Raw genomic sequence first — 17,553 nt, forward strand, 5'->3', positions numbered from 1 at the left:
ATCCCTTGTTCCTCTCTCCTGTCCCCTTCCTATAAGTAGGCCTATAAAGATGGCCTAACTTATCTCGTAAGGCTGGTAAAGTCCTAGAGCTTAAAATATAATTAATTACATCTAACTGGACGGGATAAAACAGTAACCACACAGGCACTTAATAAATCATATGGTTTATAGACATATTTTAATCAGATGTATTGTAGGTTACCATTATAACAGCAGCTGTTATAATGGTAACAGCTGCTGTTTTCTGTTATTTTGATTGGCATTTTTTAGGTGGCTGGAGGAACATTAACGCAAGCTAGTGTTAGTAGCCAAAAAGACACAATCCATCAGGCAGCGCTGCACCTGACTCGCACGAAAGTTGCAGAACCTACTCGCGCTTGTGGTGTATGTCTCCTTGACAACGCTCTCTTGAAGGGCTGACGGACAGACAGACGGACAGACAGACAGACGGACAGACAGACAGACGGACAGAGACAGCAGCGCGTAGCTCAAATGGAGCAGCTCCGTTTCGGCTCAAACTGTATTTTCAGATAACATTACGTAACGTTAGCAACACAAGGCCAATTTATCATATTCATTTTTACTTGTCCGATCAGACAACTGCATGAGGCATTCCTCTTGTCGAACAGAGTTTAACTACTACAGGTAGCTTGCCTTGTTCCTTAATCCTCCGGTGTGAATCATGGCTAGCCGGCAATAACCTAGCCTACCTGACTGGTCACATCATTCTCCTCTCTCTTCCTCTTCAATAACCTAGCCTATCTGACTGGTCTCATCATTCTCCTCTCTCTTCCTCTTCAATAACCTAGCCTACCTGACTGGTCTCATCATTCTCCTCTCTCTTCCTCTTCAATAACCTAGCCAACCTGACTGGTCTCATCATTCTCCTCTCTCTTCCTCTTCAATAACCTAGCCTACCTGACTGGTCTCATCATTCTCCTCTCTCTTCCTCTTCAATAACCTAGCCTACCTGACTGGTCTCATCATTCTCCTCCCTCTTCCTCTTCAATAACCTAGCCTACCTGACTGGTCTCATCATTCTCCTCTCTCTTCCTCTTCAATAACCTAGCCTACCTGACTGGTCTAATCATTCTCCTCTCTCTTCCTCTTCAATAACCTAGCCTACCTGACTGGTCTCATCATTCTCCTCTCTCTTCCTCTTCAAAAATCGCCGTATGCCCATCTGGAAAATTGTATTGATATATTAGGTTATAGGATCCGCTAGTTATTATCAGGGAATTATAAAACCAAAGGCTTTACCAACCTGCTTGAGATGGGTTGGGAGCTGTCGGCACATCTAACTCTAGCTATAACGGCACTTAGATTACTAACATAAATGTATTTTAGACAGTAGGCTAGGCATTTTGAGGAGTAGGCCTAGGTGCCAGCACCAGTGTTTGGCCCAATTCAAACACTGGTTAACACTATGGTAATATTTGAGCGTCAATATCCTACCTATCTTTTGTTGTAACCACTCACTGAAGAAAAAATCCCTTCACGCGCCGAGTCTTCCGATCACCTAAGAAAGGAGCAGCATGGAGCGGCAGAGAAAATATAGAAAATAAATAGTCCTAATGTGGGCGCGACAGTGGTTTTGAAAGCGCATTTAGGCAGAAATATTTAGAAAGTTGTATTTATATATAGCCTAATTTGTATTATTGTTTTTTGTATCAAATGTTTGGTGTGGCGGCAAGGATCTTGCCGTGGCGGTGCGCCATGGCAAAACCTACCAGCGGAAACGCTGAATCATCCAGAAGGCGCCATGTCATTCTTGGTCAGGAGCCAGGCGTGAACCTTGTGTAATGAAAAAGTCTAAACGGATACTAACAAGCACCAGGATTGATGCTGGGTGGCTTTGGCAATCTGTTACACCAAAATATAATATGGGCCTGCAGTGTATGATTCATAGACTTCACTTTCCCCTCATGAGTGAATGACCACAGGATACTTTAAATCTAGTCTGTATAACAGCAGCTCAGCCAGAGTAGCCTACTTTTTGTACTTTTTTTGTTTACTTCCTGTTGTTGTTGACTAGAACTGAAAGGCTTCATTGGAGGAGCTTGATTTAGAACTCATTTGCCAGTGCATTATGCATGTGTCTGTGCCAGGGTATTTCCAGGGTTTTGCTGCTTCCAAGTTTCAGGAGTGAGCGTACTGTCTGTCCCTTTAAGAGCTGTGTGCTCTGGTGCCACAGGAAAGTGATAGGAGAGGAGGGGAAGGTAATGTAAGGGAGGTCCTCCTGATAACTAATAATAACAAATGACTTCATAGTTCCTCCCAAGTGAACAATGAAGTTCACAGCAACTGACACCTTTTTTGACGCCTTAAATGATTCATGAGACTATTACTCTTTTTTATAGGCCTAGTTTCATAGTGCACTTAATGCCAGACCGGAGTCCAAACCAAATCTGGAAATGTTGTAAGAGTATTATTTTTATATTTAAACATAAAATTTGTGAGTTTGCTGCGTGTGTTCCAGCGTTGTCCAGGTGCGGCTACAGTATGGGCAGCCCTGGAGAAATGCATTTTTTTGCTGATCTCCCGAGGTGCTCTGGCGTAGCAGTTTTAAATAGCTGCGCTAGCGTGGGCTTCCAGCAGCGGACCTCCAGGCGTTGTCCTCTCTGGGGAGCCGTCCTGGGTTTCGCGCTGCTGTGCCAATGCTTTTCTGCTGCCCGTGCTTTGTTCTCCGAGTTTACCCTCAAGGATGAGAGGGCCTATAAATAGCTTTTTGAAGCGCGGGCTGCGAAGCCTCTGATGTGCGCGCGCACGTTTTGGCCCGTCTTCTCGTCTGCCTGACGGTTTGCGCGGCGGTGAGACAAGGACGCGCGATTGTTCTCACGAACGCAATGCGGTGACGCGACCCGTCTGCAGCGCATCTATGTTCGTGTTTATACTTCGCGCCCCGTTGAAGGGTGTCCTCAGTTATCACTGAATTCGCCCAAGGCTGCGGTCTCCCAGCAGTTGAGTCCCGCCGCCAGACTAAACACGGAAGGGGACGTGGGAGTCATTCGGGGGCATTGGTAGAAGAATGCCAGGTCAGAGGGTGTGTGCTCCGCGAACAGATGGCTCCTAGCAGAGGCTATTGAGGAGGACGGAGCTGGAGCAGGAGTGAGTTCAGAGGGAGTGGTGTGGCCAAGGAGGAGGATGTGCTTTCCCTTACAAAACAGCACCACAACACTCTGCACCGTCCCACACAGCAGAAGGCAGACGTCTGCCGTGCGTGCGTGGGTCTGTGTGCGTCTCTCCTTTGAGTCTCGCTCTCAATAGACTTCCTTTGCCTGAATAAGAACTTTGAAAGGCTTGTGCTCGTTGCGCTGGTGCTGAAAGAAGGCCAGTCATTGTGACAACATGCTTTCTTCTGTCTCTTGTTACTTAGTCGTTGAAAAGATCCGCACACGGGATTAATGCTCCCAGTATTCTTTTATTGGCTACAAACAACGTTTCAACCGCTCAGGTCTTCATCAGGCAACTTTACCTACCTACCTACCTGATGAAGACCTGAGCGGTTGAAAGTTCTTTGTAGCCAACAAAAGAATACTGGGGCATTAATCCAGTGTGCGGATCTTTTCAACCTCTAAGTTATTATATATATTGATCCAGCACCTGGCCTAAAAACAGGATCGGATGTGCGCACATTTACTCTTTTTCTTGTTACTTAGTCGGCAGCTGCAGACCTCTATCTTTTCTCCGGTCTAGAAGAGCTTTGTTTGGTTTCCCCATTTATGTTTAAAGCCAGTTCCTCTGCCTCAGTTCTTACTGCTAGGCTAGACTATGCCTTCCTAATTTAAGAGTCATAGGTCATACAGGGGGAAATGTAGCGAAGTCCCCCAGAGTGACGGTCGAATGGCCCGGTCGTGAGAGAGAGCGCTCCGCCGTTCCCACGGCTTTCGGGGAGGCAGAGGATGGCTACCCGGGTGCCGTTAGCCGGGGAAGAGCAGTCAAGTGGCGTCGACCAAGCACCCGTGACGCCACCGCTGGCCCTGGCCTATGATGGAGGACACGTGGACTGAAGGTTGGCAGCCCTGGGAACTCCAGTAAGCTGCTCTGGAATGCTGAGAGCCTCTGCGCTGTTGGCAGGGGGAGGTTCACATGGGCGCACAGGCGTGCCCACTTCTCTCTCGGTCGGTCTGCCTTTTTTTGTTCTCTCTCAGTCCCTGCCTTCTCCGTTTCTATCTCTCAAAAGGTCAAGGTCATTAACACCAGCGTTTCTAGAAAACTATGGAAATATCTAGGCTATATAATGTGAGTTAATCTAAACATAGGCTGCTGTAGGTAGGCTACTTCTCTAGGCTACCAAGGTCTTCACTCTCATGCCTGAAATCCAGCTGAGACACCCTGTCCCCTTCAACTCAGACAAGGCATGGGGCATCTTAGCCCTTCTCAGTCCTGTTGTCGCATGCTCGCTCATGCATTTTTCCGAGGTAGTCTTCTTCTGTGGTGGTGGCGGTCTCTTTGAAGCTTCAAAGCACCGCCACCACCACAGAAGAAGACTACCTCGGAAAAATAAATTCACTCGGACAGAACGCGTCTAAATAAGTTATTTAATGGTAGCGCCGAGGCTTCAAATCACAGCATTTGTTTAAATAGACCCTTTTGCTTAAGTATGTGAAGTTTCATGTTTATCTGACATTTGTAAATATGCGCGCCTCTCCTAAATAGGCCGACACCTATTTATTTTGACGGCGAAGTGAATGGCGCGGGAAAGGACCGTTGTCTGGCATGAGCGAGCATGCGACAACAGGACTGAAAAGGGCTAGGTGCATCTAAGAAGGTTTCTCTAAGGAAGTCCTCTCTTGCTAATGTCTCTCTGACTAGTAATGCTACAGATCACACACACACAAGTCACACACACTACAGTTTACACAGATCATTTGTTAAGATCACTGTGGTGGCTCTGAACTGCTGTCAAATCTATGGTCAGTGTAGGCTATTGTAGGCCTACGTGTGCTGCTAGGCTGGAGGGGTGGATGCCATGTGAATACTTTCCTGGAGCGTGAGGTCGATGTGTGTAAACGTATCATTGGGTTGTGCAGTTCCCTAATCCTATGGCCCTTGCACTACTGTAAGAAACCTCCCCAGCCATTTCTGTTTTGGGAATCCGCCCCTGGACAAATTTGGCGGTGGGGAGCGAGAGGGGGGGGGGGACAGCCTGGAATTCCAGTGTTTAAAAATAAACAGTGAGAAACTGTAGCCGCCTTTCAGTAACTTTCCCAACCCGATCGAAGAAGACGTCATTGAGTCCTGCGGAGTTGGAAAAATGCGAGTAATGTTTTGGTCTGGAGGGCGAAATAAAGCGGGTTTGACTCGTAGGGGAGGGAGTGAGGTTTTCACAGTCGTCATACAGGCAGGTTGGCACCGCGCCACACTGTATCCGTACCGACCCGGACCGACGTGTAACACACCAGAACCGGAGGGAACCCGATGCTGGGTTGAGGCCCGGGTCACGGCGGTAACGTGTTTTTTTTTTTTCCGATGCCTTATAGTCTCCAGTTGAATTCTGCTGCAGGCTTTGTTGTACATGCCCTCTGTTCACATTATGTCGTATGGTCGGTGGTGTTTCAACTCCCGCATTGAGACCCTAGTCTCCAGTGGGCCGAGCCTGTTTCTCTGTGTATCAGCTCGGAACAGTAGCGCTCTAACAAATCCATACCCGCCGTTCTCTCGCTCCCTCTCGGCTTCCGGATTAGGACTCAGACCCCTAATTGGCACACCTGTTATCAAACATGGAGTTCTTCCCACGGGCAGGGCTGAGCTGCTGCGTTGCCATAGCGAGAGCACTGCCGCTAACCAATCGGCTCTCTGTTTGTGTGTGTCTCCCCTCTCCTCACAGATGAGCGCGACGGCGCGGGGAGGAGTGAGGTCTGAGAGAAGAGGTGACTGGGATCATGTCCACTGGGAGGCTGTGTTCTGAGAAGACGCGCTAGGACAGGTGAGTCTCAAGCTCAAGAGCCTGTCATCGACGTTGGCTGAGGTGATTCTGAGAATTGAGTAATCGTATTAAAAGCCATTCGGCGTTTGAATGCAGTGCAGAGATTTAGAGTGTTACTTTGTGGTGTTGTCCTTACGAGGCTAAAGTGATGTAATTCCTATTCCTATTATAGCATTGAGCTGCAGATACCTAACATGTTGCATCGGTCAGAGTTTACTTTACCACATGTTTGGTCCTCTTGCCTTTCCATTAACGATTTAAAAGTTTCTTCAGAGCATTTCTGGAACACATTTCACGCTGTCCTGTAAAAAAAAAAAGGTCATGACCGCTTAAAGCTTGTTCGTCACTCTTCGTTTTCAAGAGGAGTGAAACCAGAACATGGTGACTGTAATTGTTGGATGTTTCATCAGCACAGTAGAGGCAATTACACCTTGTCTTTGCTCTTTATGTTCAACCGTTTGACGTCATTAAGACTAAACAAAGACAGTCTCCGTAGGTGTCGTATGTCAGTGAGAGCAGTGTGCTGAAGTCCATATCTGAACCTGTGGAACTGTGACCAATTTGACTTATAGTGGAAAGTCTTTGACAGTAAACCTGTGTCCGTCGTTGAAATGATAATCATACAACAGATGTCTGACCGATCCCTGTATCTCAGACACATTGTCTATCTGTATCTGTAATCGTTTATTGTAGGCTATATTGTGCACAGGTTTCACTGTTTTGAATGGAAATAATGGATTTGGTTTACAACATCAGTATGGCGCTAGCTATGCAAGAAGGTGATTCTGATGCGGATTCTTCTCTCTGTCCTCCAGATCGCGATGGGAAACTCAGAGAGCCAGTACAGTATTCAGGGCTCCAAGGTCCCCGGCTGTATCATCCCCGGGAAACAAAAGCCATACTCACTAAAGTTCCGCTCGACTAAAGAGGACGCGCTGTCCCCGCACACGTGGTGGAAGGGCGGCCCTGGCGGCTCGGGCTACAAGTCCAGGGCTCTCGGCCGCGGCTGCCTCTCCCCTCACAAGAGCAGCCAGGCCTACGTGTCCCGCCACTACGATTACGTCACTAAGGGAGCGAGGGGCGCGGCCAGCCCGAACGGCCACCGCTGGCGCGAGTCCCCGGAGCGGTGTCCCCCCCCGGGGCCGCACCCGCCGGACGAGAACGGCTACCGGCACGCCGCCAGCCCCCCGTACGGGGGCGGGCCGAACGGGCACGCCGCGAACGGGCGCGACGAGGAGGGGCGGGACGCGCTGGAGGAGCAGAGCAGCCCCCGCGTGGTGATCAAGAAAGACGGCAGCCTGAGGGTGGAGTTCACCAACACCTCCGGCGCCGCACTCCTCCTGGACGAGGCCTCCGGGCCCGTCCAGCTCCTCAAGTTCTCCCCCAACCCGGAGGCCGCCTCCACCCCCAGCCTGCCCGGCTCCGGCTCCAGCACCCGGAGAGCCAAGGCTCAGCGGGGGGCGCCGCCGCCCGCTTCCTCCTCCACCTCCACCGCCCGGACCAGCAAGGGCAGCTCGCTGAGCTCGGACGGCTCCTGGTACGACTCGCCTTGGGGGCCCGGCGCCGAGCTGGGCGAGCAGGAGCCCCCCTGCTCCTCCGGCGGGACCCTGCCCTCCAGCTCCGCCCTCCAGCTAGACGCCCCCATGTCCATATCGGACCTTTACAGGGACCCCAAAATGGCAGCCACCTTCCCCACGGCTAGGGACTTGTCCGGCCGGCACCAGGACCCGCCGCAGGTCCAGAGGCACCACCGGGCCTCCTTCGCCTCGGTTCTGGACGTGCCGGTGGAGGAGGGGTGTCCCGAGGCCAGGCAGTACTCCTCCTACACCCTGCCCTGCCGTAAACCCAAGGCCCGGGACGCGGACGGGGACCAGGACCAGGAGCAGGACGGATCCAGCAGGGAGACCAGCACCCTGAAGAAAGACTCCATCAGGAGCCGCATGAGACGCCTCAGCGACTGGACAGGAAGCCTCAGCAGGAAGAAGAGGAAGTCACAAGTTAGCCTGGTACATTACGCGTGTGTGCTTCTGTGAAGATGTATAATTTTAGCGTGCGTCACAGATTATGCCCTGACCCCTAAAGAGCAGCCCTGGTGACTCCTAATATTCTTCAGAGGGACTTTCTTCATCATGACTTAAATAGAGTATAAATAGCCCAATAGAAATGAGTCATTGTTATTTACAGTTAGGTTATTCATAGTCAGGGTGTTTTGTGATTTAGTTTTGTACTGTAGGTATTGTACTCTAGGTATTGTCCAGCACTGTAGGTATTGTCCCAGGTGTATTAGGTTTCGTACTAGGTCTCTCTTCAAGAATTTGGCTTCGATATTTATTTTTGCGTCATCTCCCAGTTCTAGACAACACGCTCCTGCCCACGCCAAGCTGTTAGGAAACCGAGGGCACGGCTAGCGATGCCCTCTCAGCTTCTTGGCGTGCGCCCGGGCCCCGTGCCACAGCGGTGGCCGCCGGCGTCGCCAGGAACGAGGCGCCGTTCCCGGTGGTTAACGCCGCGCTACCAGCTGTCTGAGGACACGGGCGCGACGGGGTAGCGCCAAAATGAAATCTGTGACACGGGCAGCTCTAGGTGTTTTGTCAGGGGCGAAGGGACCCGAGGCGTTCAGTAGTGTGCAGAAGAGAGACCGAGGATGAGTAGCCCAGCGTTGGTCTGCAGAAGTCACCATGACTGTTTCTGGGTGGGTACGCTGAAATGGTTATCTGATTATTATCAATGATTTTGTCTTGTTTGGGGCGATTTATTTCTGATTTATCCTAGATATCTGGAGGTATTGTGGTTTGACAGCGATAGCTATGTTAATATTGTTTCAATTTCAAATCGTTGTTAAATCTCATAGTTGATAGTTGATACTGGTAAATAATCTATATTGCATAGTGATTAGTGGGGCCTCTCGTCGGAATAGGTGGTTAAGAGGCTGGTTGTGTTGCGTTCAAACTGGACGTGAGTTGAAAGTTCAGAGGTTCTGAGTGATTTCAGCCAGAGGGAGAGGAGAGGAGCCTACAGAACCGTGGTGCTGCAGCATCAGAATATCAGAACCGGACAGTGACTGACCCCACTGGGTCAGTCAGATGACCCCAGGCTGTTGGGTATGAGAATAGCTAGGAGTTGTTTTCTTATCCAGATCACCAGAAAGAACAGCCTGCTGCTGTGCATGTTTGCTGCATTGGGCTACTTGGCGCTTGCTACATGGCGCTTTGGAATCAGAAGACAGTTGAGGCCAAATAAATCTTACTTTATTCTCAGTAACAACGATAATTCCCGAAAATTAGTGTCAATACATTAAAACTAAGCTGACTTTGAAGCTTGACATCAAACTTTTTATCTGCCAATTAGGCCTAAATTGCCTTTTTGAGCAGAACTTGTAAATGCTTTTCAGATCATGCCAAGAACATTGCCGTAAGCCTTTGAAAATCCTTGTTCAGATTTAAAAAAATAATTTAAAAAAAACCTCTCCACAATTATTTGGTTACGGTGACTGTTACTCTGGGCTCTCCTAGCTAGCCTGTTGCCTCCAAGAAAAGGATGTATGTGGACAAGTGCTTGTTTATTTTAGTCTGATCACAAAAGGAAAGAGATGGACAGCTCAAGCTTACTTTGAACCAGGGATTTCAATGGTGCATGGAGTTTGAGAGTGCTCTCTTTGGGGAAAGTGTAGAGCATGGACTCACGCAAATGCAGCAGATCAACAGATCACATCACTTTTAAAACCAGGAAACAAACTTCTGTGTGGGACAAAGATCTTGCTTGTGTCCTCTTCTCAACCTCATTGAACCGTGGCTAGCCGCTGTAATCTCTGGGCATGTGTTGATGCTTAGATTTTTTTAGGGATGAACTGTGGACCCACACAATTCTACTAGATTTGTGCGAGCTAGCTACACTTGTTAGCCCTTTTAGTGGGAGAGGGAGTGCTTGTCTGAGGGACTTTTAAGGAGTCGCTCAAGTCTTTTAGAGGCTTCGAACCAAGCTGTGGCCACTCACAGAAACACTACCTCTCTCTTCCTCTCTCCTTTTCAACTCCACCTTCGTCCTCTGCCAGAAATATAACCAGATTTATGTCCCGTGTAGCCAGAGGCCTCAAAACAGAATGATAACGAGCCAAACTCTATTTTTAGCGATAAATGCTCTCTTTCAGCTAACAGTCTCAAACTGTGAACGTTTCACAGGCCTATGTCTGAGTGTGAATTTCCAACCGAGCCCCTCATACTTTAATTGGGTTGATTCAGGGTGTTTTATAAGCCACACGCTGACAAGCTGAGTGGGCTTCTCTGTTCTGCTGTTGACTCCCCCATAACAGTGCAGTTTCGGGGGGCCCACCACGCCCCGCGCCTGCCCTCGTCTAGGGGGCTCTCGGCCGCGTCTAAAGCCAGGCTCCTCTCTCCCCTACTGGGGCTACGCTGACCGCCGTCGTCCCCGCGGCAGTATATCATCCAGCCCGGCGGCGCGGATGCGTTTCAGCAGCCAGCCTCAGACCAGGGCTCCGGCTCTCGCTCCCCTCCCTCCGCCTGGGCCCCGGGGCCCGGAGGAGGGTTTAGGGTCACACGGTGACCGGCGGGGGCCAGACCTAAGAACGCGGGCCTAATGAGAAACAGCTGGGGTGTCGAGGGGCGAGATGGGCTCGTCGAGAGAGGGCATGTGGGGATACCGGGGGGGGAGGTTGGGCAGGGACAGGGCGCGTTAAGGAGCTGAGCCGCTTGCATTATAATGCTCAATGTGAGCGATTTTCAAAACCTCTTAACGTTCCGCTCCATCTGAGCGCTGAGTTGCTAGGAGACGAGAACTTTTCACCTGTTGTCAATCATGTGTAATGATGCATCCTTTCAGCATCCAACCTTGTTTTTTTTGGGGGCTCAGGTGATGATGATGACTATAACGTTGTTTGGCTCAGACTGATCGTAGTTCAAAACTGCTCACTTGTGCTCTGAGCAGATCAGTCTGAGCGTAACTGGGCAACCCGTTAAGTGAATTCTGAGCTGCTCAGCTACTTCACGCGCCCACAAAGAGATGGAGGGAGTTTAGGTAGAACGATGTAGACCGGAGTGAGACAGAGGAAGACTGGAAGAGGACGCGGAGAGATGGCGTGACTGTATGGCGGTCGGAGAAGGGCACCGGAGGGGTGTGTGTGTGTGTGTGTGTGTGTGTGTGTGTGTGTGTGTGTGTGTGTGTGTGTGTGAATGTATGTTGGAAGTGCACTTCAGCCTGTTGCCTGGGGCGAATCAATGCTGCAATCTGGTAGAGTGCAGGTGGGCTTTCATTAACAACGAAAGTGTGCTCTGCAGGGATCAGGACCCAACCAATCAGAGGCAATTGTCTCTACGCGTATGTTCTCGCCTTCCGCCTAACCTTCTCTCTCTCCTCACCCGTCGTTCCTCCCCCTCCCCCTCCCCTCTCTCTCTCTCTCCTCTCCTCTCCTCTCCTCTCCTCTCCTCTCCTCTCCTCTCCTCTCCTCTCCTCTCCTCTCCTCTCCTCTCCTCTCCTCTCCTCTCCTCTCCTCTCCTCTCCTCTCCTCTCTCCCCCTCCAGGAGCCCAGGTACAAGGACCACAGCGAGGCCTTCGACAGCGGCGTGGACGGCCTCACCGCCGACACCAGCTCCCCCTCACAGGTGTCCAGCCTGCCCTGGTACCCCGGCAACGCGGCGGCGGCGGGAGGGGGAGGGGCCTCCCGCGCCCAATCGGCGGGGGCGCTGCACCAGCCGGGCGGCGACGCCCTGCGCCAGAACATCTACCAGAACTTCATGCGGGAGCTGGAGACCGGGAACGGCAGAGGAGGGGGCGGCGGCGGCGGGGGCGAGAGGCGGGACCCGTCCACGGGCACCGAGGGAGGGGAGAGCAGCAGCGAGTCGGCGGAGGGCTCCCTGGAGCAGCTGGACCTGCTGTTGGAGAAGGAGCAGGGCGTGGTCAGGAGGGCGGGCTGGCTGTCCTTCAAGCCCCTCCTCACGCTGCACAAGGACAGGAAGCTGGAGCTGGTCAACAGGCGCAAGTGGAAGCAGTACTGGGTCACGCTGAAAGGTGAGCTGAGGGTGTGAAGTTTGGGGACGGGTGTGTAGGGGGTGGGTAGCTTAGCGCTGGTCCAGGGCACCGAGAGGCTTTTGGGTCGTGTGTATTTCCTAGCTCTCTCTCACGCCATTGCCAGGGACAGTACATTTCTCCACTGGCGCTTTTCACTCAGTCTGCACGTCACATCTCTAGAGATAATATAATTTTGGTCGTTACTCGACGGTTCTCGAACGACGAAAGCCGTTTCTCCGAGGCGACTAACGAAATATTGTTATCTGTTGAGGCGGAGGAGTAGACTGATTGGGGGAAAAAAAGTGAATGGAGAAATGAATGGTTCCTGAGGGCGTCCTGGTTGCCTTGGATATCCACCATCATTAGCTGAGATTTTGCTTTCACCGGCTGTACATACCGACCACATGCGTCATCACTGTGCACTTCTTAGGTTTTCAAGAAAGAGAGGTCACTGGCCGGCCACCAAGTCCTTTAGAGCCCACCTCCTCTACTTAACCTTTGACCTTATTGGTAGCTTTAATGCATTACATTTGCCATTGACTTCGCTGATCCTCCACTACCCCTAAAAGCTTACAGGGAATTACGCTGTTGCATTTACCGGCTAAATGGATAATGGTCATATGTGTGTGACATTTGTACCTTACACCGAATATGTCTCTTCCTGACTCTAAACTCTCTCCCTCCTCTCTCTCTCTCCATCCTCCTCCTCCTCTCTCCTCCGCCCCACCGTTCGCTCCTCCCTAGGGTGCACGCTGCTCTTCTACGAGACGTACGGGCGGGGCTCCCCGGAGCAGGAGCTGTCGGCGCGCTACGCCCTGCTGGCGGAGGACAGCACGGTCCAGGCCGTGCCCGAGCACCCCAAGAAGGAGAACGTCTTCTGCCTCAGCAACACCTACGGAGACGTCTACCTCTTCCAGGTGAGGAGCACCGCCCCCGCCGCCAGGCCCCGCTCCGGACCACGCCCCCCTCCCCCCCCTCCCCCTGCGCGACGAACGCCCGCGCCCACTGCGCCAGCATTCCGGACGATTTCGCGAAAGAACGATCGATCGCTCAGTCAGGAACACATGCGTTGTGAAATGTGCAACGGTGTACGCCATGTGTTTGCAGTTAGTGCATTGGTGTTGAGTCACGCCAGAGCCAGTGTTGAGTCACGCCAGAGCCAGTGTCCGCCAGGTCCAGTTTTTAACCCCCCTAAAGCGTGGCATTAGCTTTCCAAGCTCATGTCACTGGTGCTCTGATCCCCCCCCCCCATACTGCTCTGCTCACTGTCGTGCAAAGACCTGCGTCCCATCCAGCATACATACGAGGACCAGAAACTGTTAGCGTGGAATGTTTTTGCTGGTAGAGATGTGTGTGTGTGTGTGTGTGTGTGTGTGTGTGTGTGTGTGGCAAATGGTCCAATTTGAATTTGTATATTTGTGCACGTATCTTTCCTCATTGGGTAATTGAGAGGCGAATTAAAATTTCCATGGAAATGATGGCAAGACAAATAGAGGAAGACGATTTGAGAGTCTCATTTTGTTTGCGCCCGCACGCGTGCGTGTGTGTGTGTGTGCTTACTGAACTTGTTTCCACTCTTGAATGCCAAAATTCAGTCTTGGCCTGCGGAGCGTGCCGCGGTCACGTTTCCCGGCTTCCCGTGACAAAAGCGCCAAAGTAGGGTTTACATCACGCCAGAGTCCCTCAGACAGGAAGTAGGGTTTACATCACGCCAGAGTCCCTCAGACAGGAAGTAGGGTTTACATCACGCCAGAGTCCCTCTGACAGGAAGTAGGGTTTACATCACGCCAGAGTCCCTCAGACAGGAAGTAGGGTTTACACCCCTCAGCCAGGAAGCCGTCCGCTCTGGGAAGGACGTCCTCGCCACTTGCGTTCGCGCCACGGAGATGGCTCCCATAACACCAGCCTTCTGGCCGGAGGCTCACGGTGTCTGTAGCAGTTGACAGCATGCCATAGAATAGAATAGAATAGAATAGAATAGAATAGAATAGAATAGAATAGAATAGAATAGAATAGAATAGAGTGCCTATATTGTCATTGTGCCAAGGTACAACAAAATTAAAATAGGCTCAACTTAGGTGCGCAGGACAACATACAAAAATACAAACACATCACACAAAAATATATATAAAAATATAGGATACGTATATATATATATAAAAAATATATATATTGCACTGTATAAAATATTGCACTGTAGTTCCTTAAATCAACCTTATTACTGTAATATACCTTCAATCTAACGTCCTTCTCCTCTGTGCCCCCCCCCCGCCCCGCCCCCCTCAGGCCAGTAACCAGACAGACCTGGAGAACTGGGTGACGGCCGTCCACTCCGCCAGCGCCTCTCTGCTGGCCAAGCGCCACGGCAAGGAGGACACGCCGCGCCTGCTCCGGAGCCAGATCAGGGGCCTGCTGCAGAAGGTCGACATGGACGGCAAGATGAAGAAGATGGCCGAGCTGCAGCTCACCGTGGTCAGCGACACCAAGAACCGCAGGGCCATCGAGAACCAGGTGAGGGGCGGACCGAGGAGGAGGAGGAGGGTGATGATGATGATGATGATGATTATTACTGTATAAGTGTGTTGAATGGAGCCCGCCAGTTACAGCGCCGTAAAAGTTTTGGATTTCTCCATTTTCTCTGCATTGTAAACTGGTACTTTATGGACTCTTCCTGCCGCCACTAGATGTGTTTTTCCCTTTTAGTGACCGTGCAGACGAGGCATGGGTCTATTTTGGGAGGCCGAAGAATTGGCCTAAACCGGCGGTCCCCCCAAACACATACTCTGGGGAGCTGCCTTCTCCCGCGGCGTCATATTAGGAATCCAGATGTTTACTAGTAATGGGCTCTCAACATGCATTATCCTCCCAATGAGCCGGAGGGGGAAACCAGACTCAAACAGCCCAGAGAAACCAGGCTACAGCGCCCGGCTAACGGCTCCACACAACGCTAAAAGCCTAAAACCCTACACCCCTTATCAAGCCCTGTCTACTCCAGGCAAGAGTAGATGAAAGAGGATTTAGAGAGTGGCGTGATTAAGGAGGCGAATTCGTCCGCCTCTTGAGTGCCTCGTCGTCTATTTATAGGGCCGAATTTGGACACGTCGAGTTTTTAGGGATGGTGCCGCTGATGGGTTTTCGTTAGTAGTTGGGATTTGTGTTAAAGACAAGGCGGGGAGTGAGTCATCTACCCCCCTCCTCTAACCAGAGGAGCATGCGCGTGTCCTAGTTTCTGTGTTGTTGTTTTTTGCTCACGGTCAGGCTGTGGCAGAGCTCCGTCTGGGAAGGAGCTGAAGAGCAGCCCGCGCCGGCCGTGGCCGATGGGAATGACACGGAGGGTTAGTCCCCCATCTCTCCATCTGTCTCCGTCTGTTTCCCGTTAGCCGGCGCACCACCTCGGGACAGACGGCAGAGTCTGGAGCCAATGACCGGGGTCAGAGGGGTGAGGGCCCCGAGACGGGCGCCCCCCGGGCTGATGATGGATTTAAGGGGGGGGGGGGGATGTTGGGGTGAGGGGGGTCGTTTCAAGAGGGCACTTTGATGTCCCCCTCAACCACCCACCCATCCACCCACCCCAATCCCCCTTTTCTCGAAATCAGTGCCAGGCCAGCAGACAATTTTTTTTTGAAAGTCTGTCTTTCTCTTCCCCTCCCGAGCGAAGTAATGATCAGATTGCATGTGGGACTATTAAGTATCATTAGGGAGAGAGCGGGCAGATGCTGGAGAAGGAAATAACAGGAGATGAGGATCTTGCGTTCGGGGAAAGGCGAGTTGGCGGATTGGCCTAGACGGGCCTGTCCTCTGAACGCGATTGGTCGAAGGCCGCTCCTGCCGATAGGCTGGGTCTTCTCCCTCGGAGAGAGACGGGGCTTTGGGAGGGATCTCCTGGGCTCGGCAGCCAGGGCTATGGCGGCCGTGTCCCGACTCCCCCGGGGCTCTGATACGACGGCGCCCCTCGGGTAAAAGGCCGCTCCGATCCTGGGACTGGCGAAGCGACCGAATACCGCAGCCTGTTCATCTCACTCCCCAGTGTGGAGAGGGAGGGCAGCCATTTCCCATTACCACGGTTTGACCCACACTCCAGGAGACATCTCCCGGCGCAAGGTTAGACGCCCGGCTAAGAGGGAGTTTAGCTCATCTTCAGCTGGAGACACAGGAAACGCTGCTGGCTCACACAGAGGAGCGAGGGTTTCAGCTCCGGAGGGAGTTGGAGCTAAAAGGTCTGGAAGCAGACAGGGCTGTTAAGATACGTCAGCTAGAGCTGCAGTAGGGTGGTTGAAGGAGGTTCTAGTGCGCGCGGGCATCGTCAGGTTTTGCCGTTAACATTCGATTCGTTTTTTTTTGTTAAAGTCTCTGGTCTGAGTTTCCACGAGTCTGAGGTTGAGTCTTACTTCGACGTGTTTGAGCCCAGTGCTGCTGCTCTGTGTTGGCCGACAGATGCGTGATCCATTCTGGAAGTCTGTTTCCATGGAAGACGGCCTGGTCTACGAGAAGGCGAAAAGCGATATTTTTATATGAGCTAGTGCCAGAGGGCTTATAGACGAGCGTTTTCGAAGCCTTGGAAACACCACAGGCCAAGCTGACTTTGCCAGGGAGAAAGGGATCCTCCTCGATCGTTGGGTCACAATAATGCCATCGCTCCTGCAATGTGTCTGAGCGCTGGTGAAGGTCGTACTACTCAGACAGACAGACGAGGCAGGAAAGTCACCTTCCTTGAACATTTTTATGTTCTCAGTGATTCTCAATCCAGCCCCGCTATCACTGTCAGCATGCTCTCAAAGAGCAGATCCATGCTAATGCTTAGTTAAATCCAAGTGCACTGTCTTTAGGCACTCAAGGCCAAGAGGGAGGGCTTATGATCCAACTCAATAGAATCCCATGGCACGGAAGGTTAAGTACGGAGGACGCGGCTTCTCATATCTAGACAACGTCACGCCCTAATCCACCTCTCTCTCCACTGGGGGGGGGGGGGGGGGGGTAGAGTTAACCCCACTGATTGACGCTTTAATTCCGTCTCTCTGTTTAAACATATCCTCTCCTGTCCTCGAACGTAACTGTAATGGCCTACCTCACAATAGCAATGAGGAGAGACTTGGTTATCACAGAGGATTAGCAGGGGCACGCAATTTAGTTTTGCGAAAGGTTACTCAAAATCTGACCTTGGTGACATTGCATCGTATGTGGGGTAATACTTGGTGCGTGTTTTATTTCCGTGGAGATCGGGCCTACCACAGCTGTATAATCAACAAACTTGGCGTTGGAGTGTTCAGTGCGGGGACAGGACACTGGGGTCCTCCCGTGTTGAGGGCGAGAGGAGATGAGGTGTGGCTGACCGCTCTCACCGCCTGACGTCTGCGTCGAGGACCACCCGCACGGGGTGGGGGGGGTGGTTCATTTCCAGGTCGCAGAGTTTGGGGGGTGCTTATGGTGTCGCAAGCTAAACTATAGTGAATGAACAGCAGTCGCACGTAATCCCCCTTCCCTTTGTCCAGGTGGGACAGGGCAGTGTTGAGGGCGCGGTCTCTGGACCTGTAGGGTCGGTAGGCGGTAGGTCCAGTGTGACGGGCGAGTGAGGAGCAGATGTAGCCCTTGACCGGCCTCTCGAA

The 17,553-nt window shown here is 51.8% G+C and overlaps 1 protein-coding gene across 1 annotated transcript in view; it reads left to right on the plus strand.

Moving 5' to 3' along the window:
• Positions 1 to 6,750: 6,750 nt before the first annotated feature.
• The window catches only part of tiam2a (TIAM Rac1 associated GEF 2a), a gene marked incomplete at both ends in the record, with an annotated part of 46,739 nt that continues 35,936 nt past the window's right edge, over positions 6,751 to 17,553 (plus strand). Inside the window, 4 exons of the mRNA XM_084438395.1 lie at positions 6,751 to 7,926; positions 11,464 to 11,950; positions 12,695 to 12,867; positions 14,237 to 14,461. Coding sequence (XP_084294521.1) covers positions 6,751 to 7,926; positions 11,464 to 11,950; positions 12,695 to 12,867; positions 14,237 to 14,461 — 2,061 coding nt within the window. The remainder of the gene's footprint in view (positions 7,927 to 11,463; positions 11,951 to 12,694; positions 12,868 to 14,236; positions 14,462 to 17,553) is intronic.

Source organism: Borostomias antarcticus (genome assembly GCF_949987555.1).
Source record: "Borostomias antarcticus genome assembly, chromosome: 5".
Lineage (NCBI taxonomy): Eukaryota > Metazoa > Chordata > Actinopteri > Stomiiformes > Stomiidae > Borostomias > Borostomias antarcticus.